This window comes from Vipera ursinii, assembly GCF_947247035.1.
Source record: "Vipera ursinii genome assembly, chromosome: Z".
NCBI classification, from domain to species: domain Eukaryota; kingdom Metazoa; phylum Chordata; class Lepidosauria; order Squamata; family Viperidae; genus Vipera; species Vipera ursinii.
In genome coordinates, this window is record NC_139517.1 from 75,487,628 (window position 1) to 75,509,071 (window position 21,444).

The 21,444-nt window shown below is 34.7% G+C and overlaps 1 protein-coding gene across 1 annotated transcript in view; it reads left to right on the forward strand.

Moving 5' to 3' along the window:
- Window positions 1-21,444, forward strand: part of ARPP21 (cAMP regulated phosphoprotein 21) — a 148,119-nt gene that overhangs the window by 21,126 nt on the left and 105,549 nt on the right. Inside the window, exons 2-5 of the mRNA XM_083379349.1 lie at window positions 18,239-18,388; window positions 19,866-20,032; window positions 20,406-20,447; window positions 21,124-21,210. Of these exons, the coding sequence (XP_083235475.1) occupies window positions 19,898-20,032; window positions 20,406-20,447; window positions 21,124-21,210 (264 nt within the window). The 5' untranslated portion in view covers window positions 18,239-18,388; window positions 19,866-19,897. The remainder of the gene's footprint in view (window positions 1-18,238; window positions 18,389-19,865; window positions 20,033-20,405; window positions 20,448-21,123; window positions 21,211-21,444) is intronic.

The following is a 21,444-nucleotide window of genomic DNA, read 5'->3' on the forward strand; positions in this document are numbered from 1 at the left end:
GTTTCTGCTGTAGCCCCACCCTCCACCCTGTATGGAACATTCTCCTCCCAAGGTGTGGCTAACTTAATCCCTTAAGCATGGGGACCCCAGGAGACTTAATAAAATATTAAAATGTTTCCAGTATATATTAACACCTGCTTTTCACTTAATGTTTATTTTATTTTATTTTATTTTATTTTATTTTTAATCCCATTTATATCCCGCCCTTCTCCGAAGACTCAGGGCGGCTTACAATCTAAAGCACAAATCAATGTGCTTAGCAATAGCCTTCATTCTATGTATATGCCTGCTTATTAGGGCTTTCGGGGGCCCCCAAGCAGCATTATTACAAAGTCAGCTTATTGCCCCCAACAATCTGGGTCCTCATTTTACCTACCTCGGAAGGATGGAAGGCTGAGTCAACCTTGAGCCTGGTGGGACTCGAACCTGCACTAATTGCAGGCAGCTGGTGTTACTTAAGGAGGCATTAGCCCACTGCTCCACCAAGGCTCTTTTATTAGTTTTGTGATTTTTATAATTTTACAATTAATAATAATGATAACCATTATCCCCCAGTGAGGCACTATCTTTACGTGGTTGTGGAGCTTGTGTACTTTGAAGAAAATGAGAGCTATGCCAGTGATTCAACATACTGGAAAGGTTGCATCAGAAGTCCCAGATAATTAGTGTTTCTCCCATAAACAACAAGGTGAGATGTAATTTACAGAAAGCCATATTGGATTAATTGTGATATGGATCAACAAGGATTGTGCTAGGTGTTGGAATTCCTGGACATCTAGTGATAAATGGGCTACAGGATTCAGACTGTTGACTGAGTAACCAGGGCCAGCAGTTGCAGAACTATTGGAAGAAAAAGTGTGTGTTGCAAATATACAAAATCGCTATCTATCAGTTTCAAAAGGAACTTTACTTGGAACAAATTACATCCAGTGACCATATCTAACACCATCAAACAGCAACATCTGCTTATTCCAGGTTTTTGGAAAGAACTAGAGAGGTATATAAAAATGCAAACCCAGTCTAAACAGCTGATTGATTGTGCAGCCAATCTCCTCCTCCTCCTTCATCATTTTGTTGTTCATCACCTGGAGACACTTATTTGTGAGACGAGTGTTCTATAAATATAACAAAAGAACAAACACCTTAAAATAGACCAGCAAAATACCGGTAAGTCTTTATTATTGATGATATACAATATGGTCTCAGATTGATACCCAGATCGCTATTTGGGGAGAAGTAGCTTCTGAACATTCCCCTGCTATGGCAGATAAGTTCCTGGCATAGCAGGAGAAATTATGGACAAGCTCTTCATGAGCAGAAGTTGTGACTTTTATAGTGCTGAGGGTTACTGATAGAATAAGATCTAGCATCTTCAACTGCATACCTGATCTATGTATATATATGAAAGCTTGTATTGGTCAAATTAACCTCCTTATACTATACCTTTTAGAGTTTGAATGTTTATGTACTGGACAGTATCCAACCATCAGGTACTTCATTTGGAGCAACTCGCCACATAGTTTTCAGTGTCCTTTTTTAATGATGGCCACCAAAACTGCCTCTTAACCAGATGCAAAGTCATTATAATACAAAATATCCAGCGGTTTTAGAGTCATGACTTTCCCAGAATGATCATTCTTTGGGACTCTGGGATGTATAACTTAACTCCTACCCAAGCTAATCTATCTCGAACTGAGCATTCATTCTTGTGGCTTTGAAGCCAGTTATCTTCCTGTAACTCAGCAGTTACATTATTGTCTACTTGTTGTCGTTCCTTTGCTTGCACTCGGGCAGTAACCGTGGCAGCCAACTGGCAAGATGGAATCAATGGCTTAATTACATTTGGTTTAGAGAAATTATATTGAGGCATACAGGATAAAGCATCAGCTAAGACGTTTTCCCCTCCCCTGCCAGAAGTAGCGCAAAGTAAAGTCAAACCGATTAAATGTGATCACCTTTTGCGATCTTCTGACAAGCAAAGTCAGTGGGGAAGCCAGATTCAGTTAACAACTATGCTGCTAACTTAACAACTGCAATGATTCACTTAACTGTGGCAAGAAAGGTCATAAAATGGGGCAAAATTCACTTAATAAATGTCTCACTTAGCAACAGAAATTTTGGGCTGAATTGTGGTCATAATAGGGGACTACTTGTATCTTGTATAAAGCAAGTAATACTGTTTCATTTAGGAGCTGTGACGGTTAGACTGCAGTTTGTAGGTTGACTGCCCACAGTTTGGAGTTTAATTCTGACTGGCTCAAGATTGATTCAGCTTTTCATCCTTCTACGGTGCATCCAGTTTCTTGGGGGAATTGCAAACTGCTCATAGAGTGCTATAAATATAAAATGCTATGTAAGTCTAAGTGCTATTCCTATTTATTGCAAGCACACATAATTTTGTCTACTTCTTATCTCCTTCATTTTTAATCTTGTACAAGGAAACATGGTTGAAATAAAAGAAGGATCACTTTCACTTATAGAGTATTTGATTCAAAAGACACTACATAAAATTGATTTTTCTCAGGGAGATTGTACAGGCACACTTCACTTAGTGACTGCCCTGTAGCAACTATTCAAAGTAATGATGGCACTGGAAAAAAAATCACTTGGCAACCACTCATTGCATTTATGACCATTGCAGTGTCCTTATGCTCATGTGATTAAAATTGAGTTGTTTTGCAATCAACAACCATAGCAGTATCTTGAGGTCATGTGATCACTATACGCAGACTTCTTAGCTGGCTTCAACAAGCACAGTCAATGGAGAAGTTGGCAGTAAAATCACAAATCACAATTGCGTGATATCTCACGTAACGTGATGAGTCATTTAACAAGCAAATGGGAAATAACATCTGCTATGATCACATGATGTTTCATTTAGCAATCATGTAACTTAGCGGTGGAGTTGCTAATTGCTGAGCAAGGATTATTTGTTTGTTTCTGGATGCAAACAGTACATTTTTTTCTCCATGCTGATCATCAAAAATATACTAATCCCATGCAAACCTTAAAACAACCCATTCAGTTGCCAGACATTGTGCATAAAGACATTCAAGCAAGAATGAAACTTATTGTAATAGAACAAACCTAAGAAGAAGCTTGGAAGGTCTTAGTGAGTGGGGTTTTATCAGCTTTCTTTAACTTATATGTTTGCCTGGGTGCCTGAGGGAGAATAAGAAAGTTTGATATGGTAGGATGAAGACAGAGAATGGAGAGAAAAGTATCCTGCTGTGAAATTCTTTTAAGTGCCAAGTGGAATGAAATAAAATCTGCCAAACTGATGCTAAGAGCAAAACCATTGTTATATATTTAATGTATAGCTGAGGATGAATGAGGATGAGCAGGACTGTTTATCAAAATTGCAGGCACCTGTGCTGCTTTTTCTCCTCATTTGAGCCTTGTCTCCAGCATCAGCACAGCAGGGTTGCCAATACAGCTGCAACCTTGGTGTGGGGGAAAATGGGAAATGTGAATTGTAAACTCAGTAGCCACCAGCACAGTACAGTACAGTAGCCAAATAAAAGAAGGAGGATTTTTTTTCTTTCAGAATGGAAAAATAAGAAATCTCACATAAAGATAGTCTAAGACACAACAGGCTTAAGAAAGAAATGTTGAAGGATATTGCATAAAACTTCCCCCCCCCGTAAGTGTGCTGCCAGCTTAACAACTACAGTGACCATAACAAAGATCCATAAAATGGGGCAAAACTCATGTAACAATGATCTAACTTAGAAACAGAAATTTTGGTCTCAATTGCAGTCATACGTCGAAGACTACCTGAATAGGAAATATCCATTTGTTTGTTTTTATAATATAAAACATATCCCCAATTGTTATATCAAGATGCAAAGAAACCATCTGTCCAGGCCTTTTCTTTCTTTCTTGAGTCTGGATCAGTTTACAAAACTGGATATGGTTTAAAGAACTCATCATACTGAGTTACAACATTTTTCAGTGTGGGCACATTAAATCAGAGAAATAGCAGAAGAATTCTCATCAAATGTCATAGTAGTATCACAAAAGATTCAACATTTTATGAATATAATATTTTGAATACTTAAATGCTTTAAAATGCTCAACCTTTTCCTTCTTCAAGTTTTTTGTCTCAAAAAAATCTCTTTCTAGTTCTCTGCCAGGACCTTACATATATTATTTTCAGTCAATGCAAAGATGTAATAATCTTAGTCAAATTTGCCAACTTCTTTCTCAAAGAACTTAGCTTAAAAAACCAGTAGTATTCTGTTCACTAGCACCTATATTGTTTGTGACGATTTGAAATCTTTACAATGGCTGTGCTGTTCTTTGCAAGAGGTTTCACATTACGAGCACAAGACAAATTCTAGCTTATAAGTCTACGTGCTATTCCTATTAGTTTAGTATATATTGAAATAGTTTAAGAAAATTTCTTAGTCAAAGTAATACTGAATAATTGTGACTAAAACTTTATATTGTTAATTTGCTTGAAATTAAATCTTACAGGAGCATGAAGTACAGTAGATTGATAGTTTTGCATGAATAGATTGTTTTACAAAATGATTTGCAGTGGTTTTACAAAATGATTTCCTCATATGTATGTTTCTGAGTCTATGTAGCTTTCATTTACTGCTGGATTGTGAGAATGATGGTGTATTTTTGGTTGCTATGAAGAACTTGATCTTATACCAACATTTTTATTCATATTTTAAGATTTCCAACGCACAATTAATTGCAGGTCATGATTTTGAATATAAATTAAAAAAGAGAAAGTATAAAACAAGCAAAGAAGAGACCCAGTGGTGTAGAGGGTACAGGCAGTGCGCTGTTGACTGTGGTATTATAAATTCTAGTCCTGGCTTTGCATAAAATAAACTGGGTGGCTCTGAGACAGTTATTCTCTCTCAACCAAAGAAAGAAGGCAGTGACAAATCACTTCTGAAAGCGTTGCCAAGAAAAATGAATAGACTTATCCATGTAATACCAGAAATCAAGGCTGACCTGAAGGCACAGGCCAAGCAACCAATAAAACATTGATGATGCTAGTCAATGTTGCAGATAGTAATGGTCCTCTTAATTTCAAAGTGATAAGTAATAATATTGAACACAAAAGGTTCCAGTTGCTTTTAAATGCCTTCTACCATTGCTGCATTTCAGCAGTATGTTTTATTACAAATTAGTTATTAGTTACTGTAATTTCTGGATTGATGTGGTTGAGCAAGAAAAACTTCTTGTAGGGAGAAAGTAGGTATGCAGATTCTTTAGACACAGCTTTCTTCTACATGGAAAGAATAGTTTTCTATTTAAATTACAGTAATATCTAATTTTATGTCTTTATAAATATTAATTTTCATACTGTTTTCTTCTTGAAAATTCCCCCTTTTTAAATCATTACCGATACAAGTTAGATCCACTTTCCACCATCAGAACACAGACATGTTCACTATCTTGTAAAACACAAGCAAGGTAGGGACTCCATATAGCTCAGGGTTGAGATATTTTTAATATGAAATTTTCATATGTATAGATCAGTGTAGTTTGTAAATAGATTGCAGACTTTATATGAATCTATGGCTTTTGTGTTGTGTATGCTTAGTATATCAAGATTAACAAGAAAAAATACATTTAGCTGAATATTTTAAGTCAGAGGTCCTCAACCTTTTGGGCACCAGATACCGGTTCCGTGGAGAGAGATTTTTCCTCGGACCGGAGGGCACGTGGTTTTGTGTGCTGCCTGCAACCCATGGATGGGGCTTTGCTTTTTTGTGTGTACCAGTTGCTGGCATGCTGCGACCCGGTACTGGTCCATGGACTGGGTGTTACGGACCCTTGTTTTAAGTGAAGATTCATGTACAAATGCTATTACATATGATTTTAAAAGTACCAGGATTTTGTTCATATGAGGTAACACAATGTGACATGGGAAGGATCTGTTACATCATGGATTACATCAATTGCTATGAAATATATTTTTGCCTCTCCCATGAAAATATTACAATTATAGAGAGTGATACTAGCAGGTGCAGCAGTACCCAGCCTGTAGTAATTGGAAGCTAGATTGGGGAAGGCTGGTCTAATTTCATGAATCAGGATTTGACCTGCAGTCTTAAACATGTTGCATACTGGAAATTAAACAATGGACTCTGAACCTTGATTTACTAAAAGATGGGCACTTTAACAGAAAGAGTCCATGCAGGCAATAATTTTTACATTACCTCATCTTGATGTCTTCCTTTCAGCCCTTCTGAAAGGGAGGTTCTACAGCATAATTAAAGCAAAATCATTTATGCCCAAGTACTTTAAAGGAAGTTTTAAAAATAGAACATTTCTTTTTGTTGCCTTCTTTTATTTATATTTTATTTTATTTTATTTTATTTAAATTGGGTATAAAGTTTAATTACACGCTTTTTAACAATCAGTCACAGCAAAACGGATAATGATCTTGTTGTTGCCTCTTAGCAGGTATTCCAGGAGATTAACTATTTTTTTTCAATTGATGCTGTTGAACAACAATAGTAAATTTGGCTATGTGACTGAGGTTCAATCTGTTTTGAACAGGGTACACTTTGTTGAAAGAGCAGGCCTGTGTGCTGTTTGATTCCAGCTGTCTGTATATGCTCAGGTAGAAAGGGTTTATTTGCCATTTTTGCCTAGTTTGAATGACACCCAATTTGACAACCTTTTTGCCATGATTGTTAAGTAACTCAATACAGTTATTAAATGAATCATGCAATCATTAAGCAAATCGGGTTTCCCTATTTACTTCGCTTGTGGGAAGCCAAGGGAGAAGTTTGCAAATGATGAACGCATGATCCCGGGATGCTTCAACTATCATAAGACATGCTGGTTGCCAAGTATCCAACTTGTGATCATGTGACTGTGAAGATGAATGCAAGGAATGGCTGTAAGTCACTTTTCTCAGGGCTGTTGTAACATTGAACAGTTGCTACACAAATGATTGAGGATTGCCTGCAGTTGAATAAAATATATTTTTTTGCTTTAGGAATGTACATTGGTGCATAAATGCCCAAATCTGCTAGTCATTGGAATAAAACTATAACTAGTAAAAATCAAGCACAAGTAAATATGAGTTTAAAAAAGATCACACAAAAGTATTCACATGTTGATTGTCTTCAGTGCTGTCAATTAAGACTTGATGTATGTCACCTACAAATATATCTCTGAAGGAGATTTTCACTTACCTCAGAAATATCAACCAAATATTCAGTAGACGATTTTCATAAAGAGTATGCAAAATTTTCCTAAAGTTTAAATTGAGAAAACTAATCACATGTATCTGGCAAGAAGTAAATCAGATATCTTTCCAATTGAATCAGTGTATTAATAGGAAGGCTAAGTTGCATGAAGGTTTTGTCCATCCAAAAGAGAACAAAGAACAAGAGTGAATCAATGTATTTGTGCAAAAACTGAGATATGTGAAGATTAAAATTTATGAAAATTGGAAATATTTCCTTCTACTAAACAACCGGAAAAAAGTTAAATAACAGGAGAAAAAAAGATGGAACTAGGATTAGAAAACATGATGTTTTATTTTTGATCCAGTGGGCTGAAATTATTTGCCCCTAGTTGAATATTTACATTTTTATATTCAGAATGTCCTAAATTATATCTTAAAGCCCATCAGAAACTATAGGGTGAATGTGAAGAACAGGCAGGATTGTCCAATACGTAAACCAGCTATTTGTCCCAATATCAGACACTTCTTTGTGAAGTGAGAAATGTTTGCTTGACACTCTTGATATGTGTTTAACAGTTGACATTCAACAATATTTCACATTTTAGTACTGAAAGACAACTGATAGTTCAGAAATATTCAGATTAATTAATTTGAAATTTCAGATTAAGAAAAGAAAAAGTAGATTTTCTTTCCATACCAGAATTCAAACAAAAATTTAGAATTTAGAATTGTTTAAGAATATCTAATTACATACTACTGCCAAACTAAATACAGCTTTTAATTCATTGAAATGATCATGGCTTTTCAAGTTAATAAATTCAGGCTTAAAATAGGAATACTTACATCCAGGAATTTCTGGTTGAAAAGTTCTAGTGTGCTTATCAGAATGATTAGCTGGTTGTTGTTTTTCAAGAAAACACTTGTTTTTCTAATCTATGAGGGGTTATTTTAAATTTTGCCTTGATCAATATTACTAGTGTCACATGCACCACTAAAATAGTTACGTACTGGAAGCAATGAAGTTATTTTTGTATCAAATTCATTACAAAAATATTACCTTTTATTTCAGATACATATTCTATCAAAATTTCAGATCATATGCCTAAAAGAATGCCAATCTTGTTTACATAAAAAACATACCTGACAAACAGATTAAAATAGCGTAGTTGCAGATTTATGGGAAAAGCCTACTTTCTTGCAAATGTTAGTGTAGCTTGGCAGCAACAGTAAATTTTGTCCAAGTAATTTTAGAAAGTGGTGTTGAAGTATTCCCTTTGAGAATTTACTGAAATTGTATATAAAACAATTCCAATTTTACAGCAGTATTTAAAAAAAAAACAAGCTTCCTCTTTGATATTCTCAGATAAGATTGGTCAAGAATTTAATAATCTGTAAATCAGAATAGAAAAAGGTAAATTATAGACAGCATGTCCATTGGAGAAGATTAATCTACATTTATAGAATGAATGTACATATCTCTAAGTTAAACGACTAATTTGTACAGTGTAAAGCTTCCCAGAGTCACAAGAACACCAGATGGAGCACATAAATATTAAATATATCAGTAAGTAAGTCTTAAATTTGTGCAGTAATTTCACGGTGTGGAGTTAGGAATGAAATTATCTTCCTCAGAAATACCTGGCACTGATACAAAGTACAAGTGAAATTATGCTTTATGCCATATATTATTGTTTCTTCTCAGTCAAATGGAAGAAATAAAAGCTTTTATTTCTATGTTCATTATTGTGTTCTGGTCCATGGTAGCGCAGTGGTTAAAATGCAGTACTGCAGGCTAACTCTCTGCTCACTCCAGGAGTTCGATTCTGAGTAGCTCAAGGTTGGCTCAATCTTCCATCCTTCTGAGGTTGGTATAATGTTGTTGGGGGCAATATGCTGACCCTGTAAACTGCTTAGAGGGCTGGAAAGCACTGTGAAGGAGTATAGAAGTCTAAGTGCTATTGCTATGGTAAACTGTGTATTATTCTATTTAAGGAAATGAGGTAAATTCTTAAAATTTGGATTAAATTTCTGCTGTAAGCCTGCATGAAGATAACCATTATATTTCCTGTGGTTATCTTCATGAATGCTTACAGCAGAAATGTAATTAGTTGCTCAAGAGGCAATTCTTCCCAGTTGGTCTGACTCTATTCGTTCTAATAGGTAACTTTTCTTCACCTGGAAACAGATGAGAGAGCATAAACTGACTTCATACGGGCTGTCTCTACTGTTCTTAAAACCATTAGATTACGATCAAGTCAAACAATTATTAAAAATATGTGATGTGGAATTCCAGATTGAAATTAACATGACAGAATTAGTATTAACATAGACCAGGGGTCAGCAACCTGCGGTTCTGGAGTCGCATGCAGCTCTTTCATCCCTCCGCTGCAGCTCCTAGTCCTCTGCCACCTAAAAAAAAAGTTCAATCAATCAATTCCAACTTCTCACAGAAGAAAAAGATCTCACAAAGTTGGAATTGATTGACTGAACTTTTTTTTAGTCCCACAAACAAAAGAAGTTTGTGGGCAGTCTGCTCCATCTGAGTTGAAGAAAGCAGAGGTGCAGCAGCAGGATTCTTCTCAATAAGGCAGGTGCACATTTAATTTTAATTTTAATTTAATTTATTAATATTTCTATACCACCCTTCTCCCGAGGGACTCAGGGCGGTGTACAGGGCAGTGCACCTGGCTCTTATTGTTTGAGAGCAATTGTTTGAGAGCAATCCCGTTTCTGCGCCTCCACTTTCAACTTGGATAGAGCCGAGGAGCTGCAGGTGGCCTCTTGAGTGGGGAGCACGAGCTTTGCTGCTGGGCCATGCCTGGGCTATGCCCTTCCACTGCCTCCCATACTCCACCTTTGCTACTGGGGAAAGCCGCAGCGGTAGGGCGCTCCACGCAGGGGAAGTAGGAGGGAAAAACAGTAGCAGGGCGCACTCCACATGGGGGAGGTAGAGGAAGAAAGCAGCAGAGACAGGGTGCTCTGTGTGGGAGGAGGGGGTAAGCAGCAGCAGCGGTGGAGTGCTGGGGGGGAAGCAGCAGGGTTTTGTGGCTCCCAATGTTTTCTTTTTTGTGGGAAAGGGGTTGCCAACCCCTGACATAGACACATAGAAACCATCAAATTACTTGCTAAAGCTAACCTTCCCTAAACTGAGAATCAAATTCTTTAAAGCTAGATTTAACATTCTTTCATCTTCTCTTCTTCAAGACTGATATAGTAAAATCCCTGTAACAGAATGGAAGGGACATTGGAGATCTTCTAGTCCAACTCTCTGTTCAGGCAGGAAATCCTATACCATTTCAGACAAATGGTTGTCCAATCTCTTCTTAAAAACTTCCAGTGTTGGAACATCCACAACTTTTGGAGGCAAGTGTCTCCACTGGTTAACGAAATTTCTCCTTAATTCTAAAATGATTCTCTCCTTGATTAGTTTCCATCCATTGCTTCTTGTCCTGTCCTCAGATGCTTTGGAGAATAGGTTGTCCCCCTCTTGTCTTGTGGCAACCCCTCTAATATTGGAACATTACTATTGTATCTCCCCTAATCCTTCTTTTCATTAAATTAGGCATACCCAATTGCTGCAACCATTCTTCATCAGTTTTAGCCTCCAGTCCGCTAATCATCTTTGTTGCTCTTCTCTGTATTCTTTCTAGAATCTCAACATCTTTTTTTACATTGTGGTGACCAAAACTGGATGCAGTATTCCAAGTATAGTCTTACCAAGGCATTATAGAGTGGTATTAACACTAAACATGATCTTGATTCTATCCCTCTGTTAAACCAGTCTAAGACTGTATTGGCTTTTTTGGCTGCTGCAGCATACTTCTGGCTCATATTTAAGTGATTGTCCACTAAGACTCCAAAAATCCCTCTCACAATTACTATTGTTGAGCCAGATACCACCTATACTATACCTATGCATTTGGTTTTTCTCACTTAAATGTAGACCTTACATTTTTCACCACTGAATTTCATTTTGTTAATAGGCCCTATGTTCAAGCATGTCAAGTTCCTTCTATATCTTAAGCCTATCTTCTGGAGTGTTGGCTATTCCTGCAGCTAAGCGTATTTGCCCATTTGCTGAGGAAGAGGTTGAAAATGTGTCACATAAATTATTATGTTGTAAATTTTATAGAGACATTAGGTCTGTCTACATTGTACTCCTCCTAATAGATCTGTTCTGTCTAAAACCTGCTTGTTCTTCTGTGAGGATGTTGTTTTCCTCTACCCAGATTTCAATTCTGTTCAAAAGGTACCTAGCATTCCTCCTAATAGATAAATTTCCTGATATTTTAGGGAATATCTGTTCATAATCTAAAACCATTTATTGGATATGCAGTAGCTGATTTTTGTCTTGCTGCTGATGAAAGCAAGAAGTACTTGGTCAAAGACCTATTTACTTTTGTTTTAAAATAGTACTTGGTTTGATACAACTTAACTATGAATTAGAGGGGATATATAATTTTTATTTTTATTTCAAAGCTATTCATATTTTAGATTTATCACCCAGGTAAATAACTGTATTAATATAGTAAGAATGAATGTTATATTCTGTAATTTATTTTGTTAGCTGTTAGTATTGTATTGTATTTATTTTCTTTTTTGCTTTGTTCTAAATTTTGCTGGTCAAATAAATATTATTGATTAATTAATTAACCATTATATTAGTACTGTGGGAAAAAAAAAGGACCAGGAATAAGTTGGTTAATAATCAACGATTTTTAAAAAAAAACAACTTTTTTTTTAGAATTTAAATTGGATTTTTTTTATTTTTATCAAATTTATTTTAATAAATTGCTTTTTGAGTAAAAATCTATCTAAATATAGTTTTCTATTTAAGATACATTAATAATTTAGTGTATTCAGCATGAAATGGAACTTAGTTATGTAGAATGAGGCTGTATATTCCGCAATATTTACATTTTTGGTAAACCCATTCAATGAATCCGAGCTCTGCAAGCTGAGATAACATGTACTGCATTAATGCATTCACACAATTTCACTGCAACCATGAGAAAAATCATAAAACAAAGTTCAGGAATATTCCTTTATCCCATTATTTTGCAAATCTATGTACACTACAAACACTGATTATTTGAAGAGAAATGTATCTGTACCAGGTTCTAAGTGTGAGGTGGAAGGGCAAGCAGTAAAAATGAAAGTGAAACCTTCTAAGCAGCTTATACATTTTGTGGTCTTTCTGCACATTGCTTGAAGTGGTTTATTCCTCCCTTGGGGAGCAAAATGGCAGCAGGCCGTAAAAGAGACCCAGTTTGGGAATATTTTAATGAAGTTCCTCTACCTACGAGTAAAGCAGGTATGTGTGCAAAATGCAAGCAGTGCAACAAAGAGATGCAGGGCTGGGTGGCCTGAATGAAACAACATCATGAGAAGTACTGTGATAAAAGGACCTTTTTTGAAGAGGCAGGACCTTCAGGCTGGTAAACTTATTTTTATTTCAGCATATTTTTAAAACTGTCATGAGGTATTGTTATGCTAAAGCAATAATATATATCTGCTATTGTTACTGTACGGCACTGCATTTTTACACAGTTGCCAAAAAAAGAAATAATGAGTTGAAATATGCAAATATTCAAATATGCAAATATTCCTTTTTAGGCTGTGAATACAGTGTGTGAATACAGTGAGAAATTCACAATAAGCATATATGGTTCAAATAATAAAATAACAGCATTGACTGTTTTGTTTAGGTAAAACCAGCACCACCACCATAAAAGATTCTGGAAACTCCACTTTCTAAATTGCCATCCTCTTGTTCTACAGCAGGGGTGTCAAACTGCTGGCCCACGGGCCAGACGCATCAAAAGGAAACCGCACTTATCCCATTACTGGCAATGGGGGAAAAATTCCGATATGTCACGTGATGTCATGTGACATTGCGAGTTTGACATGTCTGTTCTACAGTTTCAGAGTTATCTCTCCAAGATAGTGCATCAGTTGCATCATTTACACATATCTGCAATATATCACCTAAAATAGGGGTGTCAAACTCACGTCACATGACATGTTGCGATCTATTGCTATTTTTTCTCCATTGCCAGCAATGGGGTGGGCACAGTTTTGGCATGACGCATCCAGCCCATGGGCTGGCAGTTTGACATCCCTGACATAAAAGAAAGAAAGCATCTGGAACCACCACCATAAATAAGTTTGTGATAAAAACCAGCAGATTAGAAAAAGAATTGATGAAAAAATTGTTCAGTTTGTTTATGCAACAAACTCTTCTTTCCATCTGCTTGAAAACTCAAACTTTGTTAATATGATTCAGTCACTGAGACCAGAATAGAGTCTACCAAGTAGATTAGATGTTGTAGGAAAACTGCTGGATAAAGTATATGATGAAGAAATTATGCAATGTATAACAAGTCTAAAAGGTAAAATTGTTACCTAAGTCTTGATGGGTGGAGTAATGTCCACAATGATCCTATTGTATGTGCTTGTATAACAACAGAACGGAATGTATTACTTGCAGAAACAATTGATACTTCAAGAAATGCACACACAGCAGCATACTTAGAAATAGCAGCAAAATTTACCATAACATGTGGGGGGGGGAATCAAATGTCAAATACACAGTTTGGTCACAGACAATGCTGCAAATGTGTTCAAAATGAGAAGATATTTAGAACAACATGAAGAAACTACCACGCTAATAACATATGGTAGTAGCACTCATTTGATGCACCTCCTAGCTAAAGATTTCTGTGTCCCAGAAATAAAGAGTAATGTTGAAATTGCTAAATACTTCTATACAATCGTTTTGCAACATCAGCTCTGAAAGTAATGGATGGAACCAAGCTAATGCTCCGACAAAATGTTAGATGGAACTGTAGTGGACTGTTTTGAACAATATATAAAAACTGGATTATTCTGATGACCGTTTGTGAGCAAAATCAAGAAAAAATATATGGCCAAAATCACAGCCAAAATCCTCAACATTGGGCTGAAGAGAAATGTTGAACATATACTGAGCATCCTGAAACCCGTTTCTGAAGCTTTAAACAAAATCCAGAAAAATAGTTGTTTTATTGCTGACGCTGTTGAAATTGGAAGGAACTGAGTGAACACTTAAAAACAGAACTACACACTTACAAGCAGACATTACAAGATTTAAAAAAGCGAATGGGACAAGCACTGTCTTTATCTCATTTTCTTGCAAACATTGTCAATATCCGGTACCAGGGTCAAACCTTAAGTGCTGAAGAAGAGGAGTTAGCCATGACATGGGTATCTAGCAATCATCCATCTCTAGTGCCAACTACAATGAACTTCAGAACTGAGAGGGAAGCATTCAAGAAATATATGTTTGCTGATGAGGTTTTAAAGAAAGTTTCACCAGTCACTTAAACACTTGGATTCAGAAAGTGTTGAAGTAATGATTTCACTTTTAACTGCAATGGCCTCTTTTTCTGGCGTTGAAAGAATATTCTCTTGTTCACTCTAAATTCTGATAAAACAGAAAAGCTTGTTTTTCTTTTCCAGATCATGAACAAACAAGAGAACAAAGATAAAAATGAGTGAGCTGCTGAAGACAATGTTTTTTATGTGAACCCAGCTGATATATTCAGTTTAAGTTCTTTTCTTTGTTTTTTTCAAGGATATTTTGTTTATGCACTTCAGTTACTAAACATTGATGTTTAAGCAAAAACAGGAATATGTAATATAATGTCATTGTTTTAATTAAATAAAAGAATTTTAGTAGTTCTCCAACTAAGTGTGATTAGCCTATTAGCTAAAGTCGGTTCTGATATCGCTATTTTACTAATCTGACTGCTTATTATTCTAAATAGGAAACCTTTATTTTGTTTGCAAATAATATTAAAGTTTCTACCTACCAGCAAGAATGAGTCCTTACATTTAAAGAGCACCTGCCATTTCAAATCTATTATGGCAGTGCCTGTTAATGGGCATCCACTCACTTGCTGCCCACCATGTCCCTCACCCTGTTGTGTCACTGCTGCATCACCAGCCATCCCATTAAAGTGAATGGGACTGTTGGGGAATCAACAGCGTGTCGGAGGAGCCACCACAGGACAGAGATGACAGTTGTGCTTTAAAAATTCTGATTTAAACTGAGTTGATTTAAATCAAGCCTTTTTACTAGTGATTTAAATCATGATTAAAATCAACTTGATTTAAAATGAAATCCACACTGCCAGGAATGCTGTAAAATCTAGGATTTACATATAATTTATATATACTTTATGTTATTGCATTACATAGTATGGGCTTTATTTTAAGAAGGTTCTACAATGAAATTGAAGATAATGCTTAGCAATATTTAGTTACAGTATCTGTAAATAATTAGATATATTAGTATTATGAAAAACAATAAAATACTTTGTAATCATATATACAAAGCTGAGTTTGGATTTTGACCTTTGTAATAGATTCAAAGTCACATTGAAATATATTTGCAAAAAGGAAAGGGATATTGTTAATTGTATAAAATGAAGCTATAACTGTGAGTCAGAAAAACAGTTCACAAGAGAAAAATTACTTGAAACACTAGATGTAGGTAGATCATAAAAATAAAATTAATTACATTAATTCAGAAATGCCATATTTTGTTTGGGTTTACATTTATTTGTGTGTGCATCCAAATCCAAACTGACATCAATTTAATACCCTGGTTCTAAGTACACTTCCTAGAAGAAAATGGGTTGATTTTAGGAGAATGGCATGTAGGCTCAAGTACTTTAACTTTGTTCCATGCTCCATCTTACTTAAAGTATAGTTGGACTTAGTTATCTTATGAAAGGGATTTTTATATGGTAAGATGCTTTATATAACTGAATTAATTTGAAGTGTGGTAAATTCAGCATCTCTGAATGACCCTTGAATTCATTCTGTGAAATAGTTCAGAAAATGAATCCCCAAACCTTGTCTTGATGGAGTTACCTTGATAGGAGTCCTTTCCTACAATAAAATAGGGTAGTTATGATTGCAATGCATTTTTAATGGTAGTTGTTGCTGTATAATCAGAGGAGAATTGTTAGCAGCATTTTCCTGCTCTAGCAATATGGTTAGTGGGAAATTTAAATTGAAGCAAAAATTGGATCATAAATATATCTGAATTCTATTCATTTTAATATGCCTAATTTTTATTGCTTCTGAACAAATTAGTGTAAGAAAGTAAAACGTTTACTACATAAATTTAATTATATTTGATGTTTATTAGATGGTTCAATATGCATTCAACCTTCATTTCTATTAGATTTATTGCAGCTTAACCAGGATTTTTTTTTCAAATCATAACCTTTGCACTGTTTTCAAGCAACACATTCAGAAATTCATGAATTATTAATTGACGGTAAACAAATGTCATTGGATTAATTTAGAAGCCATTAATATATGTTTTATAGTGATTGTTCTCCATCCATTATATTTTCTATTAGAAGATATAAAATAATGTCTATTACAATTTTTTTTAAAGTTAGCATTGTTTTAGGTGAATACATAACTCTTGTTCAATTAGTCTGGTAGTAATTGGTTTCTAAAGGTGTTTTGACTACTACCATTGTTTGTATTGTATTTGCCTTAAGACTATTTTTGGATAACTGTGTTTTTACTAATAAGTTTTTACTAATAAGGAAATAATGCTGTTGCATAAAAATATTGAGAATAGAATAGAAGTAGAAATGAGAGAAACACTATTATCTCCTATTGACTGACTTGTGAGATATGCTATAACTCACCAAATCTAAAAAAAAGGGGGAAAATAGAATATATTATATATTGAATATATTGCCTGAGGCATCTTATAGTGGATGCTGCAATTCACAATATAAGTTGCAGTTAGCTATAGTAGTTAAGGCATCAGGATAGAAACTAGGAGATTGTGAGTTGGCCTAGTCAGAATGTGGCAAACCACTTCTGGAAAAGAATTTTGCCATGGGAGTTTCTGACAGTTAGAAATGATTAAATGGAAGAGAGAGAAAAGTTACAATTGGTAGCATAGTAGCTTTATATAGATATATGTCATATATTTTTTCAAAGCTAGAATGGCAATTTCAGTTGCTAATAGGAGTATTCTGATTCAGTATAACAAACGGTATAAATGTTGATGGAGATTCTTAATTATCCAGGTCATATTTGTGCCAAAGGTGTTTTTCCCAAAGGCAACTGGACTTTCTTGTTTTTTTCTTTGAAAATGTTTCACTTCTTATCAAAAAACTGAAGAAGCTTTTGGAAAAGCACCCTTGGAGTACAAGCAGAAGTGAATTCCTTAAAGCAGCTGCTTCTTTTTCAGAGATTATGCTGCTCTGCAGATGCCAAATGATCCTGGGAAAAGAGACGTTTGGTTTAAGGAACTACAGGTGCTAAATTTAGGTTCTCATATTTGCGAGAAGACTTGTCCTTCTCTGGGTTAATAGTCAACTGCCAAATCAAGTTCTCTAAAATATAATCATGGTATTTTGGCACTTTAATAATGTTTTGATTTATTTCTAAATCCCTCACATATTTTAGCCAAATATCTAGGATGTTTCTGTCTCTCTTGCAGTAATTTTTTTTCTTTTATATCCTTATAAGTTTTTTTTTTCTCATTTCCATTTTTAGAACTATTAATTCCTTTAAACTGTTTCAGTGTTTTGAGCTTACTAAATCAGCAATTTGTATTGTTTTTCTTTGAGAACAATTTGAGTTTGCAGCTTCATTTACAGAGCGGATAACATGCTTTTCTTTAAGGACAATATTGATTTCCATTGAAGCAAACATAAAATACTTTTTTTTAGTACAAAGTGTTATAATTCACTAAAAAGGTTAAAATTGAAGTGAGTAATCTTTGGCACATAATCTGCAATTGTTAATTTTAGCTCCGTGCGTAGGAGCTGTTATGAGTTGAACAGCCGGCTCTAGCCTTCATTAGAGAAGAAACACACAGTTTTTGAGACAGGTGGAGCTGGATCAAGCTGTGAAAGTGATTTGCTTGAAGCTGGTCATTGGGGTTAGAAATCTGGTCTCTTTATTTTATCTTTTAATTTTAAATATGATTATAACTCTTATTATTGGTATTTACTCTTTGTCCTTTTTTTTCTTTCTTGCCAGGTTGATCACAGTAAAGGAACAGCATGGAGACTGGCATCCTGAACTGTTAATGGGGTCATGGGATTCACATTGTCTTTGATCACTTGTGTGGATTTAACCAGTGAGGAGCAGCAGAAACTGAGAGGAAAGTATCAACAGTTATTACTGAAGGTAAATCACATCTTAGTTATCTACCTAATGGGAGTAGATATTGTCTATGTGTGTACTTGTATTAATTATCCATGCTGGATTTTGCATGAATATAATGGCTAGAGTACATACCAGATTGTACAATTTGTAGAATTCATGTTAGTTATATTTAAAATTGTAAGAAAGAAACTTGTGTATTAATTTCCAGATATAAATGCTTATTAATTTTGGAGAGAGGTTATGTGCTAATAAAATGACAACTTGTTGATTGTTAGAAACTTACATTTTCAATCATTGCTATTTTGTCCCACTTTTCATACAAAGAGATTTGCAAAACCTGAAAGGAAAAGTGCTCTTACCGATAGTCCTCTTAGTCCTCAGTTCTTTTACAAAATCATGGGCAATTTTCTGAATTGCTGTCCACACTGTATGCTATATATTTTCTTTTAAAATAAACCAAAACAAAGATTGGAGGCATCTCTTCAGTATGAATTAATGTCTATAAAAGAAACACAATTAAATTTATATCTATCAAATAACTACATTATATTGGGAGTAGGACAAATAGTAAAATTTGTTAAGAACGTATTTGTCTTTCTCCAGTATATTTTCCTTCTTATGATTTTTTTTCTTTAAAAACATGATGGGAAGAACAAAAAGTATTAAATTATTCATGAGACATATTTGACAACCAATCAGTAGGGAGGTACCAGAATGGTATTTTATGAATATTTTTAATTTCAAAAGCTGTGCTAAGATTCTGTGTAAATGACTGTTGTGAAATGAGAGCAAAGCCTTGCTTTTAAGAGCTTCATGAGAGCCATCTGCCAAGAGTTTCTGGGAAGATTTTAACAGTATGGGAGAATGATAATGGGGTTTGGAAAGGGCTTTCGAATTGTATAGTGGAGCTGTCAGTTTAACGCCTATCGGTGAAGACTGAGATTTTTAATGCCAAGTGGACAATTAATGTTTTTATTGAGTCATTATTTCTTCAGCTTTCTTTCTTTCTTTCTTTCTTTCTTTCTTTCTTTCTTTCTTTCTTTCTTTCTTTCTTTCTTTCTTTCTTTCTTTCTTTCTTTCATATGTGTGCACATAGGGATGATTGAATGGTAGGTGTGTGCCGATTCCCTTTCTTCTTCAAAAGAGATTAATGACCTAATAGAAAAATGTATAGGCTACCTTACTTTGTAGCAACATCTTCCTGGTAAAACTGTTCTTCCACATGTGTAAATTTTGCAAGTTGCAAAATGTACCTCTTGAATGAAAGATGGAAGAGAAATAGCAAAACATGTTCACTTTTCTATTCTTTATTACGATTACTTTAGTTAATCTAAGCTACTTGTTAATTTTTAAATTCTTTAGCCTTCACCTAGAATTCTTTGTTCCATTACTGTGTGAATTGTACTGAATTCTGTTGGGCTGTAGGATAGAATAAATTGGGGATAAAGTGATATAAATTTCTACCTGTATGTTGTCTGTTTATGACTTGACATTTTAGGTCATCAAAACTTTTTCTTTAAATTTCTGAGAATGTCTGAGCAAGATAAACTAGAAGAAGCTGGAAATGAGCTAGACTCGGCTCTCTCTCAATCAGAGAATTGCGTTCTTAATAAAACAGAAAGCTCAGAACCAGATGAAAAAGAGGGATATGGCAAATCAGACCAGGTATTAAGAATTGGCATATACTTTCTAATAAAGCTGTCTTCCTTTTCTCATTTTAATTTTATTAGATGTTATATTCTGTTAAAATTTTAGTTACTCTTTTCGTTCATTTTTAAATAGTATGAGGTGAATGCTTCTGAAAGATTTGCTAATATTCACTAATATTTATAACAAGAAAGAAGTAGGATGAAAATTACATGCAGAAACTTTTCTTTAATCTGGACCCTTATAAATGAAAATTGCAATCACATAGAAATGGAAACCTGTGTATCAGTGATGGAGATAAGGGCAAATTATTTAATAGCTACCCTGTAAAGTGCTATTATTTCTGTTATGCATATTTTCTACTAATACATTTGTCACTTGCTTTTCACAGTTACAAAGTGTTAACCAGAACCAGCAGAAAAAGAGATCGAAGGTAGAGTTTTTGTCTGGGTGCTCAGAACTGTGATAAGTTGGCTTGGGATGAAAATTTACATCTCGCGGCTGGTGGTGAAAGTTTATAATTTTTGTTTAATTTAACTTTTGTTTTAATTTAATTTTTTTAAAAGTTTTGCCTCAGTTCAGCTTGCTGGCCTTTTAATTAATTGGTTTGTGTGTTTCTGCTATTTAAGGAAAAAAAATACATTTATTTTTCCTTCTCTAGCCAAATTTCATGTTTTCATGCTTATGGATGCTTTCATGCTTACAGATGTCTAGTTTTTAAAGATCAGAAAGAGACAATTAAACTATAGTTTCTTATTTTAAGGACTGGTATATTTCATTTTAGCCACCTAAATATATCAATTAATTTGTTGCAGATAAGTATCATGGTTTTGAAGGACCAATTTTTTGATGGAAGTTTGCATTGCATTTTAATCAAATTTTTCAAAAGTACTGATTTAGTTTTCAGATATCCTAATTTCAATGACTGATCCATTATTCTTAGGGCAGCTGAACAGTTTATTCTTTGCATACCAGCTTATCTGTGTTTTTTTTTTAGTTTTTACTGCTAAAATTTCATTTATTGGCTATGCATGCATGTACAAATTCAAAGAGGTATGTACACGCTATTATATTATTTGTTTAGAAATTACTTTACTTCTCTATTTCAGTCAGGAGGGGGAAAGGGGAAACTGGTACGAAGCCATGCTGTTTGCGAAGAATCGTCTCCTCGTTTTGACTCAGACACTGACAATCAGGTATCTAAAACTTTTCTAAGCTGCATGAATAACTTTCCTTTTCCTGTGCATGATAACAGTGTATAATTGTAAAAGAAACTTTTAATTTGGGGGAATCAAACTGGCTTTTCACATGAACATATTTTATTTTTAACGTCTTTAGTGTATTTCTTTGATATACATGAGTAGATCAACAGTATATCACAGGGTGTTATTTGCTCTTTTTTTCCAGAGCCCCTGAAAATTTCAACAAAT